General features: G+C 37.4%; 1 protein-coding gene across 2 annotated transcripts in view; it reads left to right on the top strand.

Moving 5' to 3' along the window:
• Window positions 1–24,290, top strand: part of VPS4B (vacuolar protein sorting 4 homolog B) — a 34,377-nt gene extending 10,087 nt beyond the window's left edge. Inside the window, exons 2-11 of one of the 2 annotated variants that reach the window (XM_030925969.1) lie at window positions 1,485–1,596; window positions 2,622–2,778; window positions 5,562–5,629; window positions 9,202–9,321; window positions 12,646–12,802; window positions 13,148–13,296; window positions 13,998–14,079; window positions 16,005–16,224; window positions 20,070–20,210; window positions 22,484–24,290. In XM_030925969.1, the coding sequence (XP_030781829.1) occupies window positions 1,485–1,596; window positions 2,622–2,778; window positions 5,562–5,629; window positions 9,202–9,321; window positions 12,646–12,802; window positions 13,148–13,296; window positions 13,998–14,079; window positions 16,005–16,224; window positions 20,070–20,210; window positions 22,484–22,540 (1,263 nt within the window). In that variant the 3' untranslated portion in view covers window positions 22,541–24,290. Of the gene's footprint in view, window positions 1–1,484; window positions 1,597–2,621; window positions 2,779–5,561; window positions 5,630–9,201; window positions 9,322–12,645; window positions 12,803–13,147; window positions 13,297–13,997; window positions 14,080–16,004; window positions 16,225–20,069; window positions 20,211–22,479 lie in introns of both variants that reach the window. The other variant, XM_010388802.2, reaches the window with a different exon arrangement.
• Window positions 24,291–24,513: the final 223 nt, after the last annotated feature.

The raw sequence follows: 24,513 nt of genomic DNA, 5'->3' as shown, positions 1-24,513 counted from the left end.
GATACTGGTTCTTTGTTAGATATGTTTTGCAAATATTTCTCCCAGTCTATAGATTGTCTTTTCATCCTTTTAACAAAATCTTTCAGAGAGCAAAAGTTTTGTCGTGAGGTCCAGTTACCATTTTTTTTTCTTTTATATAGTATGCTTTTGATGTCAGATCTAAGAACTCTTTGCCCAGCCCCGGATCCTAAGATTTCCATGTTTTTTCTAAAAGTTTTAGCTGGGTGCAGTGGTGTGCACCTGTGGTCCTGCTACTTGGGGAGGCCGATGCAGGATGATCACTTGAGCCCAGGAGTTTGAGGCTAGCTTGGGCAACATAGTGAGATGGAGCCCCGTCTCAACAAAATAAATAAGAATAAAAATTTTGTAGTTTTACATTTTAATTCTGTAATCCATTTTTGAGTTAATTTTTGCAGGAAGTATTAAGTTTAAGTCAGGATTCTTTTAGGTGTATGCTTATGGATGTCTAGTTCCTCTAGCACCACTTCTTCAAAAGCCTGACTCGGTGCCATTGACTGACTTTTTGCATCATTTTCAAAAATCTCTTGGCTTTATTAGTATGGATTTATTTCTGGGAGGTTTTAAAAAAAAAATTCCACAAAAGTAGTCCATGTTTTTTAGAAGATGTGAAAAAGTAGAAATGAAAAACCTATGAAGTTTTATCAAAGATAAGCTCTGTTAAATGTCTTTCCCATCTTTTTCCTGTGCTGTTTTTTGTTTTTGTTTTTGTTTTTTTTTTTTGCTGTTGTTTCAAATAAATTCATGCTACATAATAAAAAGTTGTGTCCTGCTTTTTAAAAATGCCCATTATTAGCACTTTCCATGTTATTACAAATATTTCTTAATATTATTTTAGTGATCCTTTGATATTCTATTTTGTGGCATCTTTATGATTTAGGTTTCCAGGTTTTGTTTCTGTTATTTGAAAGACCTCTCTGATTAATATGTTTGCTCAGTAAACCTTTTAGTTAATTACTGGATTGAAATATATGAATGTTTTTCAGATTCTTGATATTTCATTGCCCCATTGCTTCTGAAGGGGTTTCACCCCATTTACATCTCCACTGTTGTTATATCTTTTAGATTAAAGCAGCGTTTAATTTTTTAGAATTTCCCTAAATACTTGTTTAGTTTGAATTTTCAGATTCTATTATTTCTTGTTAGCCCTAAAATTAACTTTAGCTAAGTGAAAATTATATGTAAATGTTAGCGATTGGTACTAAAGTAATATTCAGTGACATTTATTCATATAACAAATGTAATTTGCATCTTATCAACTTGTAATTTATAATAAAATACAGTTGTGGGTTAGAAAAAAATGTTTTTTTAGTTATTGTTTATTTTTTACTTATTTTGTTTGTTTTCTTTAACAGCCCAGCAGGCTAGGAAGCTTAAAAAAAAATAAAACTTTCAATATGATTATTTACTTCAAATTTATGTTTATGCTTTGATTTAAATGTTATTATTTTGCCTCCCTCAAACAGAAAGCGATAGATCTGGCTAGCAAAGCAGCGCAAGAAGACAAGGCTGGGAACTACGAAGAAGCCCTTCAGCTCTACCAGCATGCTGTGCAGTATTTTCTTCATGTCGTGAAATGTGAGGTCATCGGTTATATTTTATTTAAAAACACAAAAAGAAAAATTTATTCTATTTCATATCTAAAAAATTGAAATATAATGCCAGAAAATTCTAAACTATCCATTTGTTTAAAAAATTAGAAAAAAAAAGTCCACTTTCTTTCTAGTGATTTTTAAGTAATGAGACTTAGCTAGCAGATGTGACAGCCATCATAGTTATTACTTGGTATACCTAAACATCTTAAAATGTAGTATAGTCAGAGGAAAATAGATTGGGAGACATTTTATTTGTGTCTTTACAGATATGTATTGCGTGTTTACCATGTGGCAGGCACTGGGGATACAATAGAAAAAAATGGATAAAACCTCAGCCTTCATGGCTTTTAAATGGAATGTAGTTGGATAATTGAAGATGTTCTTTTGAACTTCTCTCATTTAGTTTTGAGGTTTTATGTTAAAGTGAAACCAAGAATGAGTCATAACCTGTAAGCTGTGTGGGGCTCATCCCATCTACTGCATGTGTTGCCAAAGTTCACACTGAAAACAGCTCTGGCAGAGGCCTTCATGTAGTAAAGTGATGACATTGGTATTACACAGAATGTATGGGATTTCCATCACTTTACTCTTCTGAAATAAAGCTTTTGTAGACATTCATGGAAATGATTCATACTGCTTTCCTTCTATTTGTCTTTCTTATAATTGGGTTTGTGGAAGACAAGCAACTTTGAACTATCTGCAAAAAATGTAAGGGAAGAGTGTGAAAGCTTCAGAATATTAAATAATTTCCTGTTAGTTAACATTAACTTAAAATACCCTGCTATCTTGCTCAGATTGTTTCTGACTCAGACCCACTGTTGGTCTCCAACCCTGCTGGGGGAAGGGGTAGAAAAGAGGTGATAATCATTGACTACAATGAGTTAGAGATGATCTTCCCTCCTTCTCCCAACGTAGAATTTCTTTGTCTAAAAAATACATATTTAAGAGTTCAAACCTTTCTACACAGAATACTAATGGAAAAAAATCTCTCTCATTTCCCTTTAATAGATGAAGCACAGGGTGATAAAGCCAAGCAAAGTATCAGGGCAAAGTGTACAGAATATCTTGATAGAGCAGAAAAACTAAAGGAGTACCTGAAAAATAAAGAGAAAAAAGCACAGAAGCCAGTGAAAGAAGGACAGCCGAGTCCAGCAGATGAGAAGGGGTACGTGTTTAAAATTGTTCAATTTTATTGTGGCTTTTAGCTTTCGATTTGTGAAATAAATTTCTTTTGATTAAAACAGGTGTCAGCAAACTGTGGCTCATGGGCCAAAGCTGCCCAGCTGCCTGTTTTTGTAATAAGTTTTATCAGAACACAGTCTTGCCCATTCTTTTACATATTGTTGTCTAGGGCTGCTTTCATGCCATGACAACAAAGTTGTGTGGTTGTGTGGAGACTGTATGGCCCATGAAACCTAAAATATTTACTTGTTTGGTCCTTTACAAAAAAAGTCTGCTGACCCCTAGTTTGCCAAGCTTAATGGATGATATTCCTCAAACAACCCTTCCTGACAGCCTGCCAGTAGTAGGGGAGAATGCTTGTAGGAACAGCACCCAGTTACCCTCTGGCCTTTAGCTAATATCGAAGCTTAAGATTATAGGAGTGACCTGAAAATTAAACCTTTGACCATATGGAAAAAATGAAAAGTAACTCCAACAATGTAAATTTTTTTCAGATACCTTATGCAAAATTTTTTGATGTGATTTTGTGTTAGACTTGCTTTATGTTGTCATTGTAAAGAAAACAACACAGCACAGCATAACTTACAAACATTGAAACTGATTTTTGGCATGTCTTCCTAGATGGGGGATGTATCACTTCTAGATGCAGAATTTGTTTATTCAGTACATGACATATGCATGCCAAGTTTGTGCTCAGCACTGGGAACGTATTCTAACCACATCCTCTCTGGCTCTCCTATTAATTGATGCCAGTAGTTCCAGGTAACACACCCTTAAGAAAATGAGACTCTGGGATGGAGTTATCTGGCCTGGTTGGGTTTGAAAGCAGGGAGATTCTGCTCAGCTTTAGAGGTTGTGGTTCTCATTGTTCATGGTATGCAGTGGCACAAGTTACTTAAACGATACCCTGTGGTCACAAGGAATGAAGTGCCTTTTAGGCAGTGCTTTGGGGCTTTGACCGTTTAGAAGGACATGAGGAATATTAGAATCAGCGTTGACTTGGCTGCTCCAAACTAAGTGGCAGAGTTTGAAGGAAATGATAAGCTCAAGCTCAAGGTTTTATATTCTGTGTTCAAGATGTGATCGGGGAACTAGGGAGTTTCTGTGAGACCCTAACAACATTTTATCTTCTTCATCGATAACATTGACACAACAAAAATCAGATGATAGTCCAATCTGATGAATTATTGAATTTCAACTTAGGGTTTCTTACATGAAAGTGAGGACATTTAGTATAAAACAGGGACTCCAAACGTGAAGTGAAAATCTTGGGAAGAATTTAGTTGACCGTGACTGCCTGGGACCTCCAGCTCTCACTGAAACTCTCTTGACAGCAGAAGCTTCTCTTCCCTTGTCCATAGAAGCTCTTCTGGTCGTGCTTGAAAATCCTGTAAGGATCTCTCCTGAGACAATTACCTGACAAGGCGATGCCAGTTTTTCTCCTGTACTGGACAGCAGTCTTCGTTTACAGTAGGACCCACTTTGGCTCATTTAAGCAAAAAGGGATGTATTATAGGTATTACCTTACAGAGTAGTGGGGCCAGGGAATCAGACTTGGATCACAAGGAGAAATGGCCGACAGTACCAAGGTTGTTCAAGTAGGGATCCCACTGTTGCCAACAACTCTGCTAACACTGATGGTGCTTGGGAGCAGGCAGTAAAACCTCTGCGCAGCTCCCTCAGCAAAACCAGTGCCTTCACCTGAAGATTCTGTCTCCTTGTGAGCAGCCCCCACCTTCTTGGAAGAATTTAGGTCTCATGTGGAACCCTAACTGCAAGGGAGATGAGAAACGGCAGTTTGTTTTTAATAAGGACAGCCTTTATAGTACTGGACAGCATGATAGTAGGAGGTTAAAGTGAGTGTCAAGTGAATCTGTTTTGCAGTGTCTGCCTCACCCACAGCCCCACCATCCTGTGATAACCAAGGCAATTCCATTTTGGCATAAAATATGTCATGCTTTTATCCCCCTTTATATGTTACTGTTTTTAAAATGATATAATGCCTTATTTTTGGCTTTATCACTTTTATACTTAACATTGTATCAGGAACATCTTTCCAATAACCTATTTCTACATCGCTTTTAAATGTTGCAATGTATCCTGTCATATGCTAGTCCCTATAATATGTTACTTTTTCCCTTTTTGCAAAGGGTGTGTGTGTGATTATCCTTATGGTCAAATCCTTGAACTTTTCTAAAATTATTTCCTCAAGATAAATTCCTAGATATGAAATGCCTTGATCGACCTACTTGTTCTTTGAGTGTAGTTCATTGTCCTCAAGAAGCTTCCTCTATCCTTTGGAACCCCAGACTAAGGGTTGTAGACCTTTGTACCTTAGATAATTAGTGTTCCAGATTTTTTTCCTCCTAATGTGACCTCTTGTTCTAATTTATATCGTGCCCAGTCCTGATGTTTTCACTGTTGTTGTTTGCAACTCTCCTGTTACTCATCTTGAATCCTTCATGGAGTGATGTGTGGGGCATGCATTTATGAATTAATACACACCTAAATATGTCATGGGAATTTGGAGCTAGTTCCTGACTTCATTCTGGTCTTTTTGTCCCTTTCCTTTACATGATTCTCTATTGATGATAACGTGCCTGCTTCCTATTTTATTTACTATGTTCTTTAAGTAAGCATAGCTTTTAATGTAAATGTCTAATTTTACCACTTAAATTACAAATATTCAGGTTATTTTTTCCTTCATTTTTGCCTTATTTGATAGCAATGAGTGATCATTTGAATATATTAAATTCTTTTTATCAGGAATGACAGTGATGGGGAAGGAGAATCTGATGATCCTGAAAAAAAGAAACTACAGAATCAACTTCAAGGTTGCTTTAGATTTCATTTTTAAATTTACTGTCCTATTAAAGAGACTCAAAGTGAATTGTCTATTTGAATTGTTTTTGTTCTCCCTCTATATTTAAATGAAGTTTAAGAACTGGCTTTGGTTCCCAGTAGTCATGTGCTGGCTTTGTTTAGAGTATTTTTTTAGGGTTTGCCCTCTAGGATCATGGTTTGGCCTTTTTTATATAGTAAAAGTTTTGTTGGCTTCGTATCTGCTTTTAAAAGGCTCTTAGTCAACTTGCTCTTTGATTTGTTTATTTGCCCCCTTTTGGAGAAGGTAACATTTATACTCTTAGCACACTGCAAAATGTGATGGTATTAAAATTTACTACTGTGAGGGGAGCAGAAGTTAGGACTTACACATGGCTTTTATTGCCATTGCTGTAGCTCACTTATTGATAGTTTATTTTGTTTCTTAACTGCTCTTCATCTGCTTTTCAGTGTTCCTGTTTACATTTAAGTGTTTAAGCTTTCTGTGTTTACCTTCCACACCTGTGAAGCCCTTTCATTCTGTTCTACTATAGCATAGTGGCATAACGGAGGGGACATAGACTTTGGGCTCCATTCAGATCTTCATTCTGTTCAAGGGTCTGCCACTTAGAAACTTTATAATTGTGAGTGACCGAGCCTCTCAGAGTCAGAGTCCCTCATCTCTAAAATAGAAATGAGCAATAGCTTCCTTCAGGGCTTTGAAGATTAATGACAGTGTAAAAACTACCTAATATATCTGACGAAGTCTAGGGACTCAATAAATGGTAGCTCTGTTTATCTAAAAAGGCATCTATTTGTTGGCTGGCTTTGTTAATTGCTGAGATTTGATTATTCTTTGAAATAAATGATCTAACAATTTTTCAGATTGAATTTTTTGCTCACCCAATGGTAGTATGTATTTTGTTCATTTGAATCTTACCAAATAGAATGCATAACTGGGAAGGATTTCCATTTTATAGGTTCAGACTTGGTTACTGAGTAGTGAAAATACCTACCTTAACCAGACTTTTAGCCTTGCTATACTAGTGTCTTCGTTTTGGTAATATTTTTGTCTTGCCTACCCTACTGGGATGTCTAGGAAAACACTGTAGGATAATATGTTGACAACAGACCAGGTAATGAGGATAGAAAACATCTTTAGGCGCCAGCAACCTCAGTGGTAGGTATAGTCCAGGGGCGAAAACTTGAGTTTACACTGCCATGTCCCCACCACCTGAAACTGCTGGAATGCACTGCCACTCAGTTGGCATTTATTGGGTAACCCAGTGGTCTGTGCCAAGTGGCCTTATTCCAGTTGTAAAGCAAGATACTTTTTCTGTCTGCTCTTTTGGTTTTGGTTTTGTTTCCCTGCCCCAGGTAAAAATCAGTTGTATGTCTTTAATTTTGAAAAAGATACATTTTTTTTTCTTTTTTGTTTTTCTGAGACCGGGTCTCACTGTGTTGCCCAGGCTGGAGTGCAGTGGCGCGATCATGGCTCACTGCAGCCTCAAACTCCTGGGTTCCAGGGATTCTCCTACCTCAGCCTCATAAGTAGCTGGGAACACAGGCACACACCACCATGCCCGGCTAAGTTGAGTTTTTTTGTTTTTTTTTTTAGTGATGGGGTTTGGCCATGTTGCCCAGGCTGCTCTCAACCTCCTGAGCTCAACTGTTTCACCCACTTCAGCCTCCCAAAGTGCTGGGATTACAGTTGTGAGCCACCGCTCTTGGCCGATACAACCAATTTTTAATAGGGATTTCTCTAAATTCCATATCACTTATGATAAGGGCCAGAAATGTAAAACAAACAAACAAAAACCAAATACTTAAAACATTTAAATGAGGAAATGTGTTTGAAATTTCAGGATGAAATAGAATATGAAAGGAGTCCTAGCCTTTTATGTTTGAATATCCTTTTTTTTTCTACTTTTTAATGGTTTGCTGCTGGATTTCATACTATTACATATTTTTTTGAATTTTTCCTTGTTTTTTGAACAGTATTTCAAATCTTTTACTTCTGTTTTAGATTATGATATTAAGTGTATATTTGTTAAAATTAAGAATTGGTTTGTGATTTGAGTTTTCTGTTAGCTAATTTTATTCAGTGAATTTTTGTGATTAAATAATATACCAGTGTAATAAACAGTATAGTCAAAGACTGGATAAATTTATATCACTGAAGTACATTCCATCTGTTAGCATTTTTCACTAATCCCATCCCCCCTTTTTCATTTTGCAAACCATGTCTAGTATGAGATTGTTTATCAGTAAACATTCCAAAGTCACCTTTTAACTTAAAAGTATTAGTTATATATGAAAACAAATCATGACATATTTTTAAAATTTATAGCAGAAAATCTTGAGTTAGTCGGATGGTGTACATATATAAAATAAGTTTACTTTTGTTTAACTGACATGAAATCCTAGGATTACTAATCTTAATGAAACATAAAAAAGACGAAGTGAATTTACTTTTTTCTTACTTTATAGTAGTCTGAACTTTTGTAATACAAAATGCTTATGATTTCATTTAATTTTAATCTAGTAGCTGAAGATTTTCATAATTTAGGGAAGTTGCTGATTAACTAGTCTTAGAGTAACAGATTATCTTTCCTAACAAGGAGAAACAATCAGTAGAACTGATTTCATAAAGTAATAGATTGTATAAGTGGTGGTGTTCTGTTACACTTAAGACAATTAAGTACATGCCATCTCAGAACAGGCTGCTTCATCTTTTATAGTGGAACAGTGTCCATATTCTAGAAAATTAGAAAAGCTTTTGATAAAAGAGAACTAGAAAATTTGTCAGTAGGCTGTATTAAAAGACATCCTTCTTGGACTCTTACTGCAGTAATTGCTTTGGCTTTTGAATATACTATATTCAGAAGCTAAATCTTCCATGTAAGTTAACTTTGTTAATTAACAAAAGTTGTAAATTGATCTATTTAGCAGCCAAATAGAAAGTTTAGCAAATCTTAGGAAAGTATTGCAAATCTGCAGGGATATATTTTCTCTCTTTCCCATCATCTGCTTCCATTCCTTCCTTTCCTCTCCCCTTTTCCTTTTCTCTTCTGTCTATCTGCCTATCTTGAGTTAAATTTGTTAAGCATATTTTTTTTTCAGTGGTTGAGGAGAGGATTAGATCCCCTTTTCTTTTGATTAACAGGAGAAATAGTAGAACAAGTACTTTTGATACCCCAAAATCAATGTATTCAAATATAACCAACTTACGGAACGTTTGGTGCTTTTCCAAACACTCTAATATTCATTATGTCATTTGATTTTTGCACCAACCTATCTAGGTAGTTCGGGCAGATGATATTATTTTCATTTCACAAATGAGGAAGCTGAAACAGAAGGGTAAAGAAACATGCCCCAGGTTATCTAGTCATCCACCTGGTTCCTAGTCCTATTGACTTCTCCCTAACACCTGCTTCCTCTTCACACTATTTCAAAAAGATTGTTAGTACATAAAACTTTCCCAGACAATTTTATAATGCATTTCCTTAACATCATTATTTCATGTTTTCTTCTAACTTTGGTGAAATAGTCTTTCTTAATTTAAAGATAACATAATTTTTTGTAGGTGCTATTGTTATAGAACGACCAAATGTGAAATGGAGTGATGTTGCTGGACTTGAAGGAGCCAAAGAAGCACTGAAAGAGGCTGTGATACTGCCTATTAAATTTCCTCATCTTTTTACAGGTGACATAACTTTTAAATAATTTTATTTCATGAGTTTATAAAAGTTCATTGATGACTGAGGCGAAGCATTGTCATTCTTGTCACTAATGAATTATCTTAAATAAATTGTGACTCTTAAAAGGTGGTGATTTATCTTTATACAAGATGTTTTATTTCTTATACATATCCATATTTGCAGTATATATATTGAAAAACAACCTGAATGTCAACCAGTAGGGTAATTCACCAACATGCAGTAGAATACTATGCCCTCAGTAAAATAGAGTGTACATCTACATTAATAAATTGTAATCTGCATTGTATTTTATTGAAGAATGTCCACATCTATTACAAAGATCAAAAAGCAGTTATAAACTGAATAGTATGATTCCATGTTTGTTAAATGTGTATGCTGAGAAGTAAGTATAATTGGATTGACATAGAAATATTAATGTATGCCTAGGAGATAAGATTATAGGAGATTTTTACTTTTGACTCTCATCTGAATTTTTGCAGTGGTTATGTATTAATTTTTTTTTTTTGAGATGGAGTCTTGCTCTGTCGCCCAGGCTGGAGTGCAATATCCGCTCACTGCAAGCTCCGCCTCCTGGGTTCACGCCATTCTCCTGCCTCAGCCTCCCGAGTAGCTGGGACTACAGGTGCCCGCCACCACGCCCGGCTCAATTTTTTGTATATTTTAGTAGAGACGGGTTTCACCGTGTTAGCTGGGATGCTCTCGATCTCCTGACCTCGTGTTCCTCTTGCCTCGGCTTCCGAAAGTGCTGGGGTTACAGGCGTGAGCCACCGCGCCCAGCCGGTTATATATTAATTTTTAAAGGGTATTTCCATTTCTTAAAATGAGAAGTAAGAATCACTTAACAGCTTCAGCGGAAGTGCATATCCTCTAGTAGCAAAAGGACATTTCATTATCACTGTGAAGAGAATATTGCTGACCTCCCATCCGGGGAAACTTACAAGTTCTAGTTCCAGCAGTAAGTGATATGTCTGTGCTAAACCATTCCTTTATTATTATCCTTCTTGTGACTGATAGCCTGTGTCTGTAATATGGCCACACCCACAATCTGACGGTCAGACAGAGGTTTTCCTTTTGTAAACATGTTGGTTTATGTCAACAGCAAATCTGTAATGTAGGCCTCAGACTGAGCAGTCCAGACAGTCATATCATATAGAGCAGTGATGAAGAGCAAAAAGCCTGTAGGTCACGCACTGTCCACCTAACTTCAAGGTGTAGTTTACAACCCAACTTCAGGAGTATGAAACTAACAGCATAAAAGTTGACATCGTAATCCTAGAAAAGCACAAAAATATGGTTGAACTCATTTTATGGTATATTACTTATACCAGTGTTTCTCAAACATAAGTCATTTATGTATCATCTTCATGAATTTTTCCATGTATGTGTACCATTACTTTTTCTTTGCTTATTTTTTAGAACAGCATTTTTACTGGAGTATAGCATAAATACACAGAGACATACAGGAGCCCCTGGGTGTTGGGCTTCCTTAATGATCACAAAGCAAGCATGCCAGTGTCATCAACCAGATCCAGAAATAACAGCATTGCCAGGGACCTGGCAGGAGCCTTCTGCCTCATTCCTCCCCAGAGGTCATCTCTCTCTCGACTTTTAACACCAGAGATTATTTTGCCTGTATTTGAACTTTAAATTATCTCACATATTTTTACTTAGTAACGTTATTGAAAAGACTTTGTGCTTATTATAAGTGAAAAAAGTGTTTTCCTAATACACGTTAAAAAATTAAAAAGTGTATACCACCTAAAAGTATTTCATGTTATACCAGTGGTATATGTACCATACTTAGACACTGATTTGTAAATGTATACATTTGAAATAAGAAAATGAAATTCAAGTAATACTTGCTTTCATAACAGTTAAGTGAAACAGTATTACTCATCTGCGTATCATCCTTTTGCAGATACTGTGTATACATCCATAGTTTGCACCTAGCAGTTTTTTGTTTGTTTTTTTTTTTCTTGAGACAGAGTTTCACTCTTGTCATCCAGGCTGGAATGTAATGGCGAGGTCTCCGCTCACTGCAACCTCCACTTCCTGAGTTCAAACAATTGTCCTGCCTCAGCCTCCCAAGTATTTGGGATTACAGGCATCTGCCACCACACCCAGCTAATTTTTGTATTTTTACTAGAGTCGGAGTTTCACCATGTTGGCCATGCTTGTCCCGAGCTCCTGACCTCAGGTGATCCGCCCGTCTCGGCCTCTCAAAGTGCTGGTATTACATACGTGAGCCACTGTGCCCAGGCATAGTTTTTTAAATGTATGTTTGATAATTTACTGCCAGCTGTAACCAAGCCTGTTTTATTTTAGGCAGGATTATAATTGCTCATTAGCAAAATTGAGGCACAAAGAGTTGATGTATTCACTGGTTATATTTTGGCAAAACTAGGATTTAAGGTAGTATCACCTTTTGTTACCCAACCATGAAAGTCTGCTACCTAGACGGGCGTGGTGGCTCACGCCTGTAATTCCAGCATTTTGGGAGGCTGAAGTAGGCGGATCACCTGAGGTCAGGAGTTCAAGACTGATCAATATGGTGAAACCCCATCTCTACTAAAATACAAAAACTAGCCAGGCATAGTGGCGGATGCCTGTAATTTCAGCTACTTGGGAGGCTGAGGCGGGAGAATCGCTTGAAACCAGGAGGCAAAGGTTGCAGTGAGCAAAGATAGCACCATTGCACTCCACCCTGGGCAACAAGAGTGAGACTCCGTCTCAAAAAAAATAAAAGGAAGTCTGCTACCTATAGCACTAACCTGTGCATTCCTGTGGAATCAAGAATTCAGCAGAAACTCATAAGTCATCCAAACTTTGTTAGGTTCACTTTTCTAAAGAGCATAAATATTGAAAGAAAATCTCTTCCAGCTGCCCGTTTTTTACGGATGTAGTTTTTGTACAATATTCTGTTATCAAGCAGTGCACACAGTAGATGATCAGAAAGTACCTTTTCACTGAACTCTTTTCCCCTACTAGACTCCATGCAGGGCAGAAATCCTTTTGCCTGTGCACATGTTATGGTTTTGATACATACTGGTTGAATGAATGAGCAAACAAATGTACTTCCTGTTAGAAGGCTTATGTTATGTAAGTGTATTTTTGATAAAGTAGTCTCTAGAAGAAACAAAATACATTTAAGACATACCTTAGATTGATTTATTTTTAAAATACTGTTTTAGTCCTTACAGGTTTAGAGTGAAAATCTTTTCAGAGTATTCCTCCGTATAGATGATGTCAGTGGTAACTGCAATTAAGTGTTAAAATTCTTCTGACATTTTTCTAAATGTAAATTTTAGGGAAGAGAACACCTTGGAGGGGAATCCTATTATTTGGGCCGCCTGGAACAGGAAAGTCCTACTTAGCCAAAGCTGTAGCAACAGAAGCCAACAACTCAACATTTTTTTCAATATCTTCCTCTGATCTTGTTTCTAAGTGGCTAGGTGAAAGTGAAAAGTAAGTAGTAAATCAATTTTTAAAGTTTTTTCTTTGCCTATAATTACTGTATCAGTCCTTAATAGATTTCTTACATCATTCATAGATATTCAGAGAAGTGATGTAATATAGGTACTCAGTCCTCTGTCAAATCAGTCTCTAATCTAGAATTTATTTGTGGGAAAAGATAGCATATATGTACAACCTAGTAAATCAAAGTGAGTTATCCAGTTGTAGCATTCTTATTTTCTGTACCTGGAACATGATTAGGCTTTTTAATCTACACAGTTCTTGTAATATTGATACACTGCTTTGTTTTAATCTTTTACTGTTTTTTAGACACTTAAAGTTTTCATTTATTTTTAGACTGGTTAAGAATTTATTCCAACTTGCCAGAGAGAACAAGCCTTCCATTATCTTCATTGATGAAATTGATTCTCTGTGTGGTTCAAGAAGTGAAAACGAAAGTGAAGCCGCACGTAGAATTAAGACGGAGTTCCTAGTGCAAATGCAAGGTGGTGTTACTTTTTCTTTTTTTTTTTTTGATACAGAGTCTCACTCTGTCGCCAGACTGGAGTGCAGTGGCGCAACCTCCGCCTCCCAGGTTCAAGTGATTCTCCTGCCTCAGCCTCCTGAGTAGCTGGGATTACAGGCACGCATTACCGTGCCTGACTAATTTAATGTTACTAATTTTTAAAGTCGTTTTTATTTTATAACAGTTTTTATAGCAGTAATAAAAAATTCAAGCAGAATTTCTCCATTCTAACAAACTGTTTCATTTTGCCATGTTTCATTCCATTGTCTTCCATATGCATACATAATTTTTACTCATTTGTAATTATCTTGTAGGACTCACTGACATAAATAGAAAAGAGATTTAATATATTCATTTATAGCGTACCAGGAACAACTTCCGTAAAAGTAATATGTAGACTTCAAATGAAATCTTTCAAGAAATATTTCGAAATGAATGTTAAAGTATTTGTCCACAGTCTGGGAGATTTGATTCTTACATTTGCATCATCCTGCATCATAGTGTATTTGGATCATATTACTGTAAGGTGATATTTGATTAAATACAGTTTTTTTTCAAAGACAGACTCTCAAGATGAGGCACTTTAATGGTAAAGCACCACATTTCTTAACAGAATATATGGAAGAGGTTTAAGAACAGCAAAATGACAAATTAATTAAAGCATTACCTATTTTAATGCAGGGGTTGGTGTAGACAATGATGGAATTTTGGTTCTGGGAGCTACAAATATACCCTGGGTTCTGGATTCTGCCATTAGGCGAAGGTAGGATAATACAGTAAATGTCTTATTTCTCACCGCAGATGTAACAAGAAGATGATAATTCCCTTTTTGTCTTGTGAGGAGGCATTCTAACAACTTTTCAAAAGATTTGTAGTGTACTCTAACCCTATCGCTCCCCTGCCTTGAGGGGGAGAAGGGTGCTTATTTGCTTGTTTGTTTCCCTACTTTATCAAATATGCAAGATTTCCACATCCTTCAGTCTTTCATATTAGAAAATGTATTACGTAATGCTTACCTTTCATTCTGATGAAGCTTGGTGGGCACTGATGCTTCAAAAATTTACAAACATAGTTTGACAATTCAGTAAAAACCATTCATACAAAATTTTAGCAAAATGGCAATTCTGTAAGTCAGAATAAGATAACCAGGTAAGAGTTGGAGTCTCGCTCTGTTGCCAGGCTGAAGTACAGTGGCGCAATCTCTGCTCACTGCAACCTCCACCCCCCAGGTTCAAGCGATTCTCCTGCCTCAGCCTCCCAAGTAGCTGGGACTACAGGCGCCCGCCACCTCGCCCGGCTAATTTTTGTATTTTTAGTAGAGACAGAGTTTCCCCATGTTGGCCAGGATGGTCTCGATCTCTTGACCTCGTGATCCGCCCGCCTCGTCCTCCCAGAGTGCTGGGATTACCGATGTGAAGCACCACTCCCGGCCAAGATTTTTTTTTTTTTTTTTTAAGTAAAAAATGTATGTCAGGCCGGGTGCGGTGGCTTACGCCTGTAATCCCAGCACTTTGGGAGGCCAAGGTGGGCAGATTGCCTGAGCTCAGGAGTTCAAAACCACCCCGGGCAACATGGTGAAACTCCGTCTCTACTAAAATCCAAAAAAATTACCTGGGCATGGTGGCGCACACCCGTCTGTAGTTCTAGCTACTCGGGAAGCTGAGGTGGGAGAATCGCTTGAGCCCAGGAGGCGGAGGTTGCAGTGAGCCAAGATTGTGCCACTGCACTACCAGCTTGGGCAACAGAGTGAGATTCCATCTCAAAAATAAAATAAGTGTGTGTGTGTGTATATGTCTATCTAATTTTTAAGTCGAAAATAAAACTTCAGCTGTAGGAAAGGCATACGGACTCTTCACTTTTCACTCTTCACAGTTCCCTGGTACATTCACTTACTTTGTATGGTAAAAATTAGCACTTCAGTTTTTGCCACTTTTATCCCATTCACTTGATGATTTGCCAGCATGCTAGCTTACCATCCAGTACCAAGAAAGGAAATGTGCAGGGTATTTTTGGAAAATTGCCTTATTCTGCACCCATCTCTAGAGGCAATGGAAACTTTAAATTCTTTTCATTGCCACAGAGAGTTACCTGGAGGAAAAACAGTCTGCCCTGACCACTTAAATTATCCCTCATCGCTGCTTCTCTGTCTGCAAATACTGACATTCTAAGAAGGCAAGCAGAATTATTGTTAATGAAATATAGTGTTTATTTTTTATAATATAGGATTGTTTGTTCTGGATGTATTCATTAAAGTGGACATTTTGTATAATGTATATCCTATAAGATTGTGAGTTAATTCTATTTCGAATGTAGAGAATTACTGTGTCATCTCTACTCCTGTTTTATATTGTTAATCATTAGTCCCTTGATCAAGAGTTCACAGTACAATTTTGTGGGAAACTGTAATCCTGTAGGACCTCTTTTTATTTCATGAATTCCAGGCATGTGAACACTGTGGCCAAAATAACCCAAAAATCATGCGCGAAATATTCAACCACTCCATACTAGCTCCCTGGCTATTTTGATTTTATTTGTTTGTTTTTAATGTGTTCTGGATATTCTCCCTTGAACCTAAATATATATGTTTAACCTTGGCACATACACGCCCACTTAACTTAGTATCTGTTTCTCCTTGCAAATATCCTAATTTTCAATTAAATATATTCTTGATGTAATTTCTCTTTTAAGATTTGAGAAACGAATTTATATTCCTTTGCCGGAACCCCATGCCCGAGCAGCAATGTTTAAACTGCACCTGGGGACCACTCAGAACAGTCTTACAGAAGCAGACTTTCGGGAACTTGGGAAGAAAACAGATGGTTATTCAGGGGCAGATATAAGTATCATTGTACGTGATGCACTTATGCAGCCTGTTAGGAAAGTACAGTCAGCTACTCATTTTAAAAAGGTAAGTCATTTTTATCTATCCTTTCCTATCTTTTTTTTTTTTTTTGAGACAGTCTCACTCTGTCGCCCAGGCTGGAGTGCAGTGGCACTATCTTGGCTCTCTGCAACCTCCACCTCCCAGGTTCAAGCAATTCTTAGCCTCCTGCGTAGCTGGGATCACAGGCGTGTGCCACCATGCCTGGCTAATTTTTTGTATTTTTAGTTGAGACTGGGTTTCACCATGTTGACCAGGCTCGTCTCAAACTCCTGGCTCCGGATGATCCACCCACCTCGGCCTCCCAAAGGCGTGAGCCACTACACCTGGCCCCTTTCCTCTATTTTTAAAATCGAGTTTCAAGACCATCATTGGTTTGTCTTCAAAGAATTTGGGAGGGTTTCAGTGTTGTATAATAATACAATAAGTGGGTTTACATAATAGACATATTTCTATGTGACTGAAACAAGTTCTTCAATAAAGTTTATTAGCCATTATTGGCTGGGTGCAGTGGCTCACACCTGTAATCCTAGCACTTTAGGAGGCCGGAGTGGGCAGATCTCTTGACCTCAGGAGTTCGAGACCAGCCTCAGGCAACACAGCAAAACCCCATCTCTATAAAAAATAGAAAAATTAGCCGGATGTGGTGGTGCACTCCGGTAGTCCCAGCTACTTGGGAGGCTGAAGTGGGAGAATCACTTGAGCCCAGGAGGTGGAGGTTGCAGTGAGCCGAGATTGCACCAGTGCACTCCAGCCTGGGTGACACAGTGAGAGCCTGTCTTAAAAAAAGAAAAGGCCTTATTAATCATCCTAATGTGTTTTAAATTTTCCTGTGAAATGAGCTTTGAAGTATTTGTGTATTATTTTGATGTAAGTATAGAAACTTAAATGTATAGATGTCAGGCTGCTTCTGACACATCTAGAATATTTTTGAGCAGAATCTGGTGCATTTATACCTCATAAAGTAAAAATAGTAACAGCTGATATCTTTTAAATATTCACATGCCTGGCACTATGTTCTTTTATTATTTCATTTGGTCTTCACAAAAACAAGAAGTACTCGTAGCCAGCCACCTACTGGTGGTTAGTCTTGGACTTAGGTGCTAACACAGTAGCTAGAGTGGTTCAGATGTGATTTGTTTGGAGGTGAGGTGTGTTTCCGAATCCGAAATCTCAACCATTCTGCTATCCTGCCCCTCCTGTGTTCTATTTTGTCTGCAAGAACAAGTTAAGCATCTATGGTTGAGATAAAGTTTTATAAAAAGACTGTGGTCTTGAGATACCCAGTTTGAAGAACAGTGTACTAGGTCATCTGGACCAACCCTTTTGCTGTGAACAGCAGTAATCCAGTATTACTCATGAACACAGATGTGGAAAACTATCGCAAACCTAATCTCATAATGTATGTCAAGACTAATATGACTAAGTCACATATGTATGTTTATCATATACCACAGTAAGATTTTTTAGGTTAACAAACTTGAATTAAAATCTGAATTTGAAACCTGGCACCATTTACTTGTTATACCTTTTTGAGCAAATTCTATTACTTCTTTAAGGCTCATTTTATCATCTCTAAAATGGGGATGATCATGCTATTTTGAAGTCCTTTCTGATAATGAAGTAATACAATACTTATAAAACACCAGTCGTGGTACTTCAGATGCCCAGTGAATATTACTCATCCACCCTTCTTCAGCCATTTCATGACTGAAATACTGTTAAGTTTATGCCACAGCCATTATGTTTTTTCTTAAATTCTCTTTGCCATTTAGAAACTATAAATGCATAGGAACTCAGTCCTTTCCTACTCAGAATTTATCACTCGATTCTGCATATTACTGCCTGAGTGAGCTCACATGACGCTGAAGCCAGGTCCTTGTTAGTGGGATGAAGGTAACGCAGCCAGATGAGTTTTTTCTTTGAGACGGGGGATCACCAGCTGCAGCAGACCTCTCAGCAACTCCATCCTTTACTTCTTTTAAAGCTGATTATTTCAATTAACAATAAGATTCCCTGTTTATTTTTTTGCATTTACTAGTATTTTATTTCTAAAATACTAATCTGGGCCCAGCGGTACATCAGAAAGTAGAGCAGTCAAAAGAGACAAAAATCCCTGACCTCATGCAGCTAAAATATTAGTGAGTAAAGACAGACAATAAAATACACATAATAAGGTGAGAGCGTGTATTTCTTCACACCTACACCAATCCTGAGATAATATTTAAAGTCGATCATTGTGAAACAGATGTAAAAGTGCCCCCAAGTTGGCTGGGCGTGGTGGCTCACGCCTGTAATCCCACCACTTTGGGAGGCTGAGGTGGGCAGATCATGAGGTCAGGGGTTTGAGACCAGCCTGGCCATCATGGTGAAACCCTGTCTCTACTAAAAATATAAAAATTATCTGGGCGTGGTGGCGGGTGCCTATAATCCCAGCTACTCAGGAGGCTGAGGCAGGAGAATTGGTTGAAACCTGGAGGTGGAGGTTGCAGTGAGCCGAGATTGCGCCACTGTCCTCCAGCCTGGGCAACAGAGTGAGACTCTGTCAAAAAAAAAAAAAAAAAGAAAGTGCCCCCAAGTTGATGCAGACTATTGCCATCTAAATGTTTCCATGTGACTATGTCACAAAGATTCTTTTTCTGGATATTGTTAAAACTTAAGTTGTGGCCGGGCACAGTGGCTCACGCCTGTAATCCCAGCACTTTGGGAGGCCAAGGCAGGTGGATCATGAGGTCAGGAGATCGAGACCATCCTGGCTAACGTGGTGAAACCCTGTCTGTACTAAAAATACAAAAAAAAAAAAAAATTAGCCGGGTGTGGTGGCGGGCACCTGTAGTCCCAGCTACTTGGGAGGCTGAGGTAGGAGAATGGCGTGAACCCAGGAGGCAGAGCTTACGGTGAGCCGAGATCGCATCACTGCACTCCACGCTGGGCGACAGTGTGAGACTCCGTCTCAAAAAAAAAAACAAAAAAGCAAAACAAAACAAAAAAAACTTCAGTTGTACATGATAAAATGGCATTGATACCACATTTAGCATATAATTTTGCACTTAGATTTGAGAGCATTTTTGTTGAAAGAGACAGATTCAGTAGTTTCATACTGAAGTTCCAAATATTACAGAAGTTTCTCAGCTATAGAACAACTTCTGAGAATTTTTTAATATATCTGTTTTTGGTCTCTGAGATTACTGCCACTTATTAAGCACTGGAGGGTAAAAGAGAAAACTTAGACACAGGTAACTATTTCTTTTTTTTTTTTAACTTCTATGTGTGATCATGTAAGTAATTTATTGTAGGAAATTTCAAAATACAGAAAAGCATCAAGAAAAAAACTAAAAGCGGCTGGGCGTGGTGGCTCACTCCTGTAATCCCGGCAGTTTGGGAGGCCGAGGTGGGCAGATCACGAGGTCAGGAGATCGAGACCATCGTGGCCAACATGGTGAAACCCTGTCTCTCCTAAAAGTGAAAAAAAACATTAGCTGGGTGTGGTGGCGCATGCCTGTAATCCCAGCTACTCGGGAGGCTGAGGCACAAGAATCACTTGAACCCGGGAGGCGGAGGTTACAGTGAGCTGACATGGCGCCGCTTCACTCCAGCCTGCTGACAGATCGAGACACCCTTTCAAAAAAAAAAAAACTAGAAGCAACCAAAATCTATCCCATTACCCAGGGGATAACTACTTTTTGTTGTATATTCTTAATTTTTTTTCCCAAAAGTAAACATTAAACATACAAAACTATTATACATTTTAACTTTCCTGATAATGGATTAAATCTTAATGTTCAATTTTGTTTCAAATAAATATTTCAGATTACTGTTTATTTCAGTAATCTGTTTATTTTATTTATATTTATTTATTTATTTTATTTCAGGTTCGCGGACCTTCCCGAGCTGATCCTAACCATCTTGTAGATGATCTGCTAACACCTTGCTCTCCAGGTGACCCTGGTGCCATTGAAATGACATGGATGGATGTCCCTGGAGATAAACTTTTGGAGCCAGTTGTTTCCATGGTTTGAAATTTTGTTTGTTTTTAAGAAAAATTTTAAAACATTATAATTTTCAGTTACATAATATTTGCTGGAAAATCAGTATTAAACAGGTGTATTTTACTTAATACTGTTGACTCACATTAGAAATTATAAAGTTAATTGAACTTAAAATATAAAAGGTAATTATTTTTAAACTATTTTATTGGGTTTTGAGGAAACTTTAAGTGAAAAAGCTATTTTTTAAAGCACAAGATTCTGACTTTAGAGGTCTTACAGCTAGAATATCTCCAAACTGCTCATATATAGTGTAATTATTGCCAAAACCTAACTAAAAAAATAGGATTGGTGAAATTTTTTTTCCCTGCATCTCAGATTTTTAAAAATAACCAGAAATCGCCTGTAATCCCAGCACTTTGGGAGGCAAGGCAGGCAGACCACTTGAGGCCAGGAGTTTGAAACCAGCCTGGCCAACCTGGCGAAATGCTGTCTCTCCTAAAAATACAAAAATTAGCCGGGCAGTGTGGCACATACATGTAATCCAGCTGCTCGGTTGAGGCAGGAGAATCACATGAACCAGGGAGGCAGAGGTTGCAGTGAGCTGAGATGGCGCGACTGCACTCCAGCCCAGGTGACAGAGTGAGACTCTGTCTCAAAAAAAACAGGGCTGGGCACGGCGGCTCACGCCTGTAATCCCAACACTTTCGGAGGCCAAGGCAGGCTGTTCACAAGGTTGGGAGATGGAGACCATCCTGGCTAACACGGTGAAACCCCGTCTCTACTAAAAATATAAAAAATTAGCTGGGTGTGGTGGCACGCACGTGTAGTCCCAGCTACTTGGGAGGCTGAGGCAGGAGAATAGCTTGAACCCAGGAGGCAGAGGTTGCAGTGAGCCGAGATCACACCACTGCACTCCAGCCTGGGCAACAGAGTGAGACTCTCTCAAAAAAAAAAAAAAACAGAAATACTAATGCTTGTATCATATTTATAGTGTTTTCTATTTCACTTTTCAAAGGTCCATAGAAAGTTTAAATAATGTAGTTCTATTTTTATTTTTAAAAATTACAGTTACATAGTTGATATTGGAGGAATTACAATAATATACAAGACTTATTTTGTAAGGCGTGTTATTTTTCGGGAACTTAGGGTGATTGAAAAGTTGTTTACTTATGGAAGAACATTCCCAGTTTTTGGAATTTTCTGTCAGTTTCAGATCTTTAAGGACCTTTAATGGCGGGTTTAATAGTAACTTCCAGAGGAGAAACTTTTACATGATCCATAGACATACATGTAAATGTGTACACGCCCATATATTTGTGTGTGAACCAACCATAATGCTTATCTGAGAAGTTACTCAGAAACCCCTTTTGTTTTAATCTTTGGTGTATTATTTTTTGTACTTTGTTCAGCTTTGAAGCATTTTTAGTAACTTAGAGTAGTCCTTTTTATTATTTTTCATATCCTTTTACAGGAGTCTTGGCTTAGAAGTTAGTTTTTTAATGAATCTCTGATATTAGCATATTTTTCTAACCATTTCAATCTTAACTGTAACTGTGGTAAAATTCTGGTTAGTTGATTTTTCATAAAATGGTATTCTGCTTCACTTACGTGTAAGTGAATGATATTTTCCTTTTGAACTATACTTACTTGGAAAACTGATCTCTTGTTTAAGAAAAAGAGATAAGGCCAGAAATTAGATCATGAACATACTTTGGAGGCCTTGATCCTCAGACTAAGAGAAATGTCCTGATAATGGGGAGCCATTTGATGAGTGCAGGGGAAGAAAGTGTAAGTTTCTACACAAAGGAATAACATGATCAAAGATCTTGAAAGATCTGTGAAAGAATAGGGGCCGGGTGCGGTGGCTCACGCCTGTAATCCCAACACTTTGCGAGGCAGAAGCGGGTGGATCACCTGAGGTCAGGAGTTCGAGACCAGCCTGACCAACATAGTGAAACCCCATCTCTACTAAAAACACAAAAATTAGCCAGTCATGGTGGCAGGTGCCTGTAATCCCAGCTACTTTGAGGCTGAGGCAGGAAAATCGCTTGAACCTAGGAGGCAGAGGTTGCAATGAGCCAAGATCACACCACTGCACTCCAGCCTGAGCAACAGAGTGAGACTCTGACTCAAAAAAAAGAACAGGGAGTTTATTGTCAGTATCTTATGGTAGACGGCAAATATTCATATTTAAACTTAGGTTAAAGTTCATAACAATAATGATAATATGATGGTTTTTTATTTTGTTAACTCTATTATTAATATTCTTCCTGCCCTTCTTTTTCCCTGGCAGTCAGATATGTTGCGGTCACTATCTAACACAAAACCTACAGTCAATGAACATGACTTGTTGAAATTAAAGAAGTTTACAGAAGATTTTGGTCAAGAAGGCTAAACCAAAGACAAGGAAGATGCTTACCCATATGTATTCTTTCTTTCATAGATATTTTTGTCTATTTTGGATCGCATTGATTGTTTCCAGTACAACACTTTTACCACAGGGAAATACACCTCTCACTTCAGAGTTCCATTAGGTTTTATATTGTACTTTTCCTCCATTACTTATTAAATACTCCTATTAACAAAATGTACAAAATAACCAGGTTATGAGGAAATGAGCGATATATGAATGGCAAAAAATAGAAATTACCCAGTAGAAAGGATGTCAGAAATTGATTGACATACAAATATTTAAAATTTTTATGAATAGTGGTCTTTGCAAAGAGCATTTATCTTTTTTTTTACTAAAATGATATAGGGTTTATTTTATATTTTAAAAAATATTGTTAAACATTCTTATCAATGTAAAATTTACGTTATTAAAAAATTACAAATGATAGAATCTTTACTCTCAGGGATGGGCAATAAAACAACAAAGAGCATTGTGATTGGGTTTGAAAGATTTTGAATTATAGACAGTGCTCTTACTGGTTTGTAATAAGTTGATATTTTTTTCTGTGTAGATTTAAGTAATTTCTTTAAAAGAAGTGAGCTTTGACTGGGCGTGGTGGCTCATGCCTGTAATCCCAGCACTTTGGGAGGCCAAGACAGGTGGATCACCTTAGGCCAGGAGTTCAAGACCAGCCCGACCAACATGGTGAAATGCCGTCTCTACTAAAAATACAAAAATTAGCTGGGCATGATGGCGGGTGCCTGTAATCCCAGCTACTCAGGAGGCTGAGGCGGGAGAATCACTTGAACCTGGGAGGCGGAGGTTGCAGTGAGCCGAGATCGCACCATTGCACTCCCTGGGCGACTGAACGAAACTCTGTCTCAAAAAAACAAAAACAGTAAGCTTTTATATTTAATTAAATGATACCTTTCACTGTGCAATCTCAAGAGGAAGATTTTCTAAATTAGACATTGTCTTTACCTTAAAGAAGAAAATTGTCTATTTCAGTGTCTTTTTGTAGCAAGATTGACCAAAACAGGTGGTAAATGTGTAAATTTTTCCTTTGCTAATAAGGAAATGGTCTCCCTTTGGATTATGGGAAGTTTCTTGTCTGTGATATGGGGTGTCTGTGTACATATATGTATATTTCCTTTTTTAATACAGGATAATAATATGGGGTCTTGTCCTTCACCTTTTAAGTTCAGGGAACAGTTTGTCCTGACCACACATACGTTATCAGTGTAATGCTTTATGAAGCTTTAGAAATGAGCTCATGACTCATTAAAAAACAATAAACATGATACTATTTTAATATTTTCAAATAAATAATCTGAGGATGTGTTTCATACTGTAGCATCAACGCTAAGTTGTGCCTTGTAGATTTGCATTGTCTATACATGCAAAACACAAAGTTAGAATGAAGTAGACTCCTTAATTACTATGAAATTCTATCTTGCAAATGCTCTAGAATAACTTGCATTTTAAAGTGTATTTGCACATTTTACATATGCTATGTGGTTGCCTTTGGGTTTTCTGTACAGTTGTTTTTGTTATTAAATGGAAAAGGCCTGAATGATGCTCTTATGTGAAGTAAATTGGTAAAACTCATTGACTGTATTCTGTGTATTCTTTATTTTGGGACCATCTGTGTAAAAGAAAATATTACCTAAATTGGTTAGATACAAAGAAATCATTAAAATTATTAATGTATACATGAAAATTCTGTTTTTCAACGACTTTTATGCAAGGGTTGAGAACTAACTTAGTAGACTAACACTGAATTCTTTGTGGATAAGGTAATTTATACATCTTACCTGTTTATCTGCCTCAGAATTATACAGTACTGCTGTGTGTTCTTTATGGACAGATACTCAAAGGAACCCGAATGGGCATGTTCTATTTTTCTGGCTCTTGACCAGTAATTACGAAGTTGAG

This window comes from Rhinopithecus roxellana, chromosome 21 (assembly GCF_007565055.1).
Source record: "Rhinopithecus roxellana isolate Shanxi Qingling chromosome 21, ASM756505v1, whole genome shotgun sequence".
In the NCBI taxonomy this organism is placed as follows: Eukaryota; Metazoa; Chordata; class Mammalia; order Primates; family Cercopithecidae; genus Rhinopithecus; species Rhinopithecus roxellana.
The sequence above is the reverse complement of the archived record's forward strand: the minus strand, read 5'-3'. Positions and strand labels throughout refer to the sequence as shown.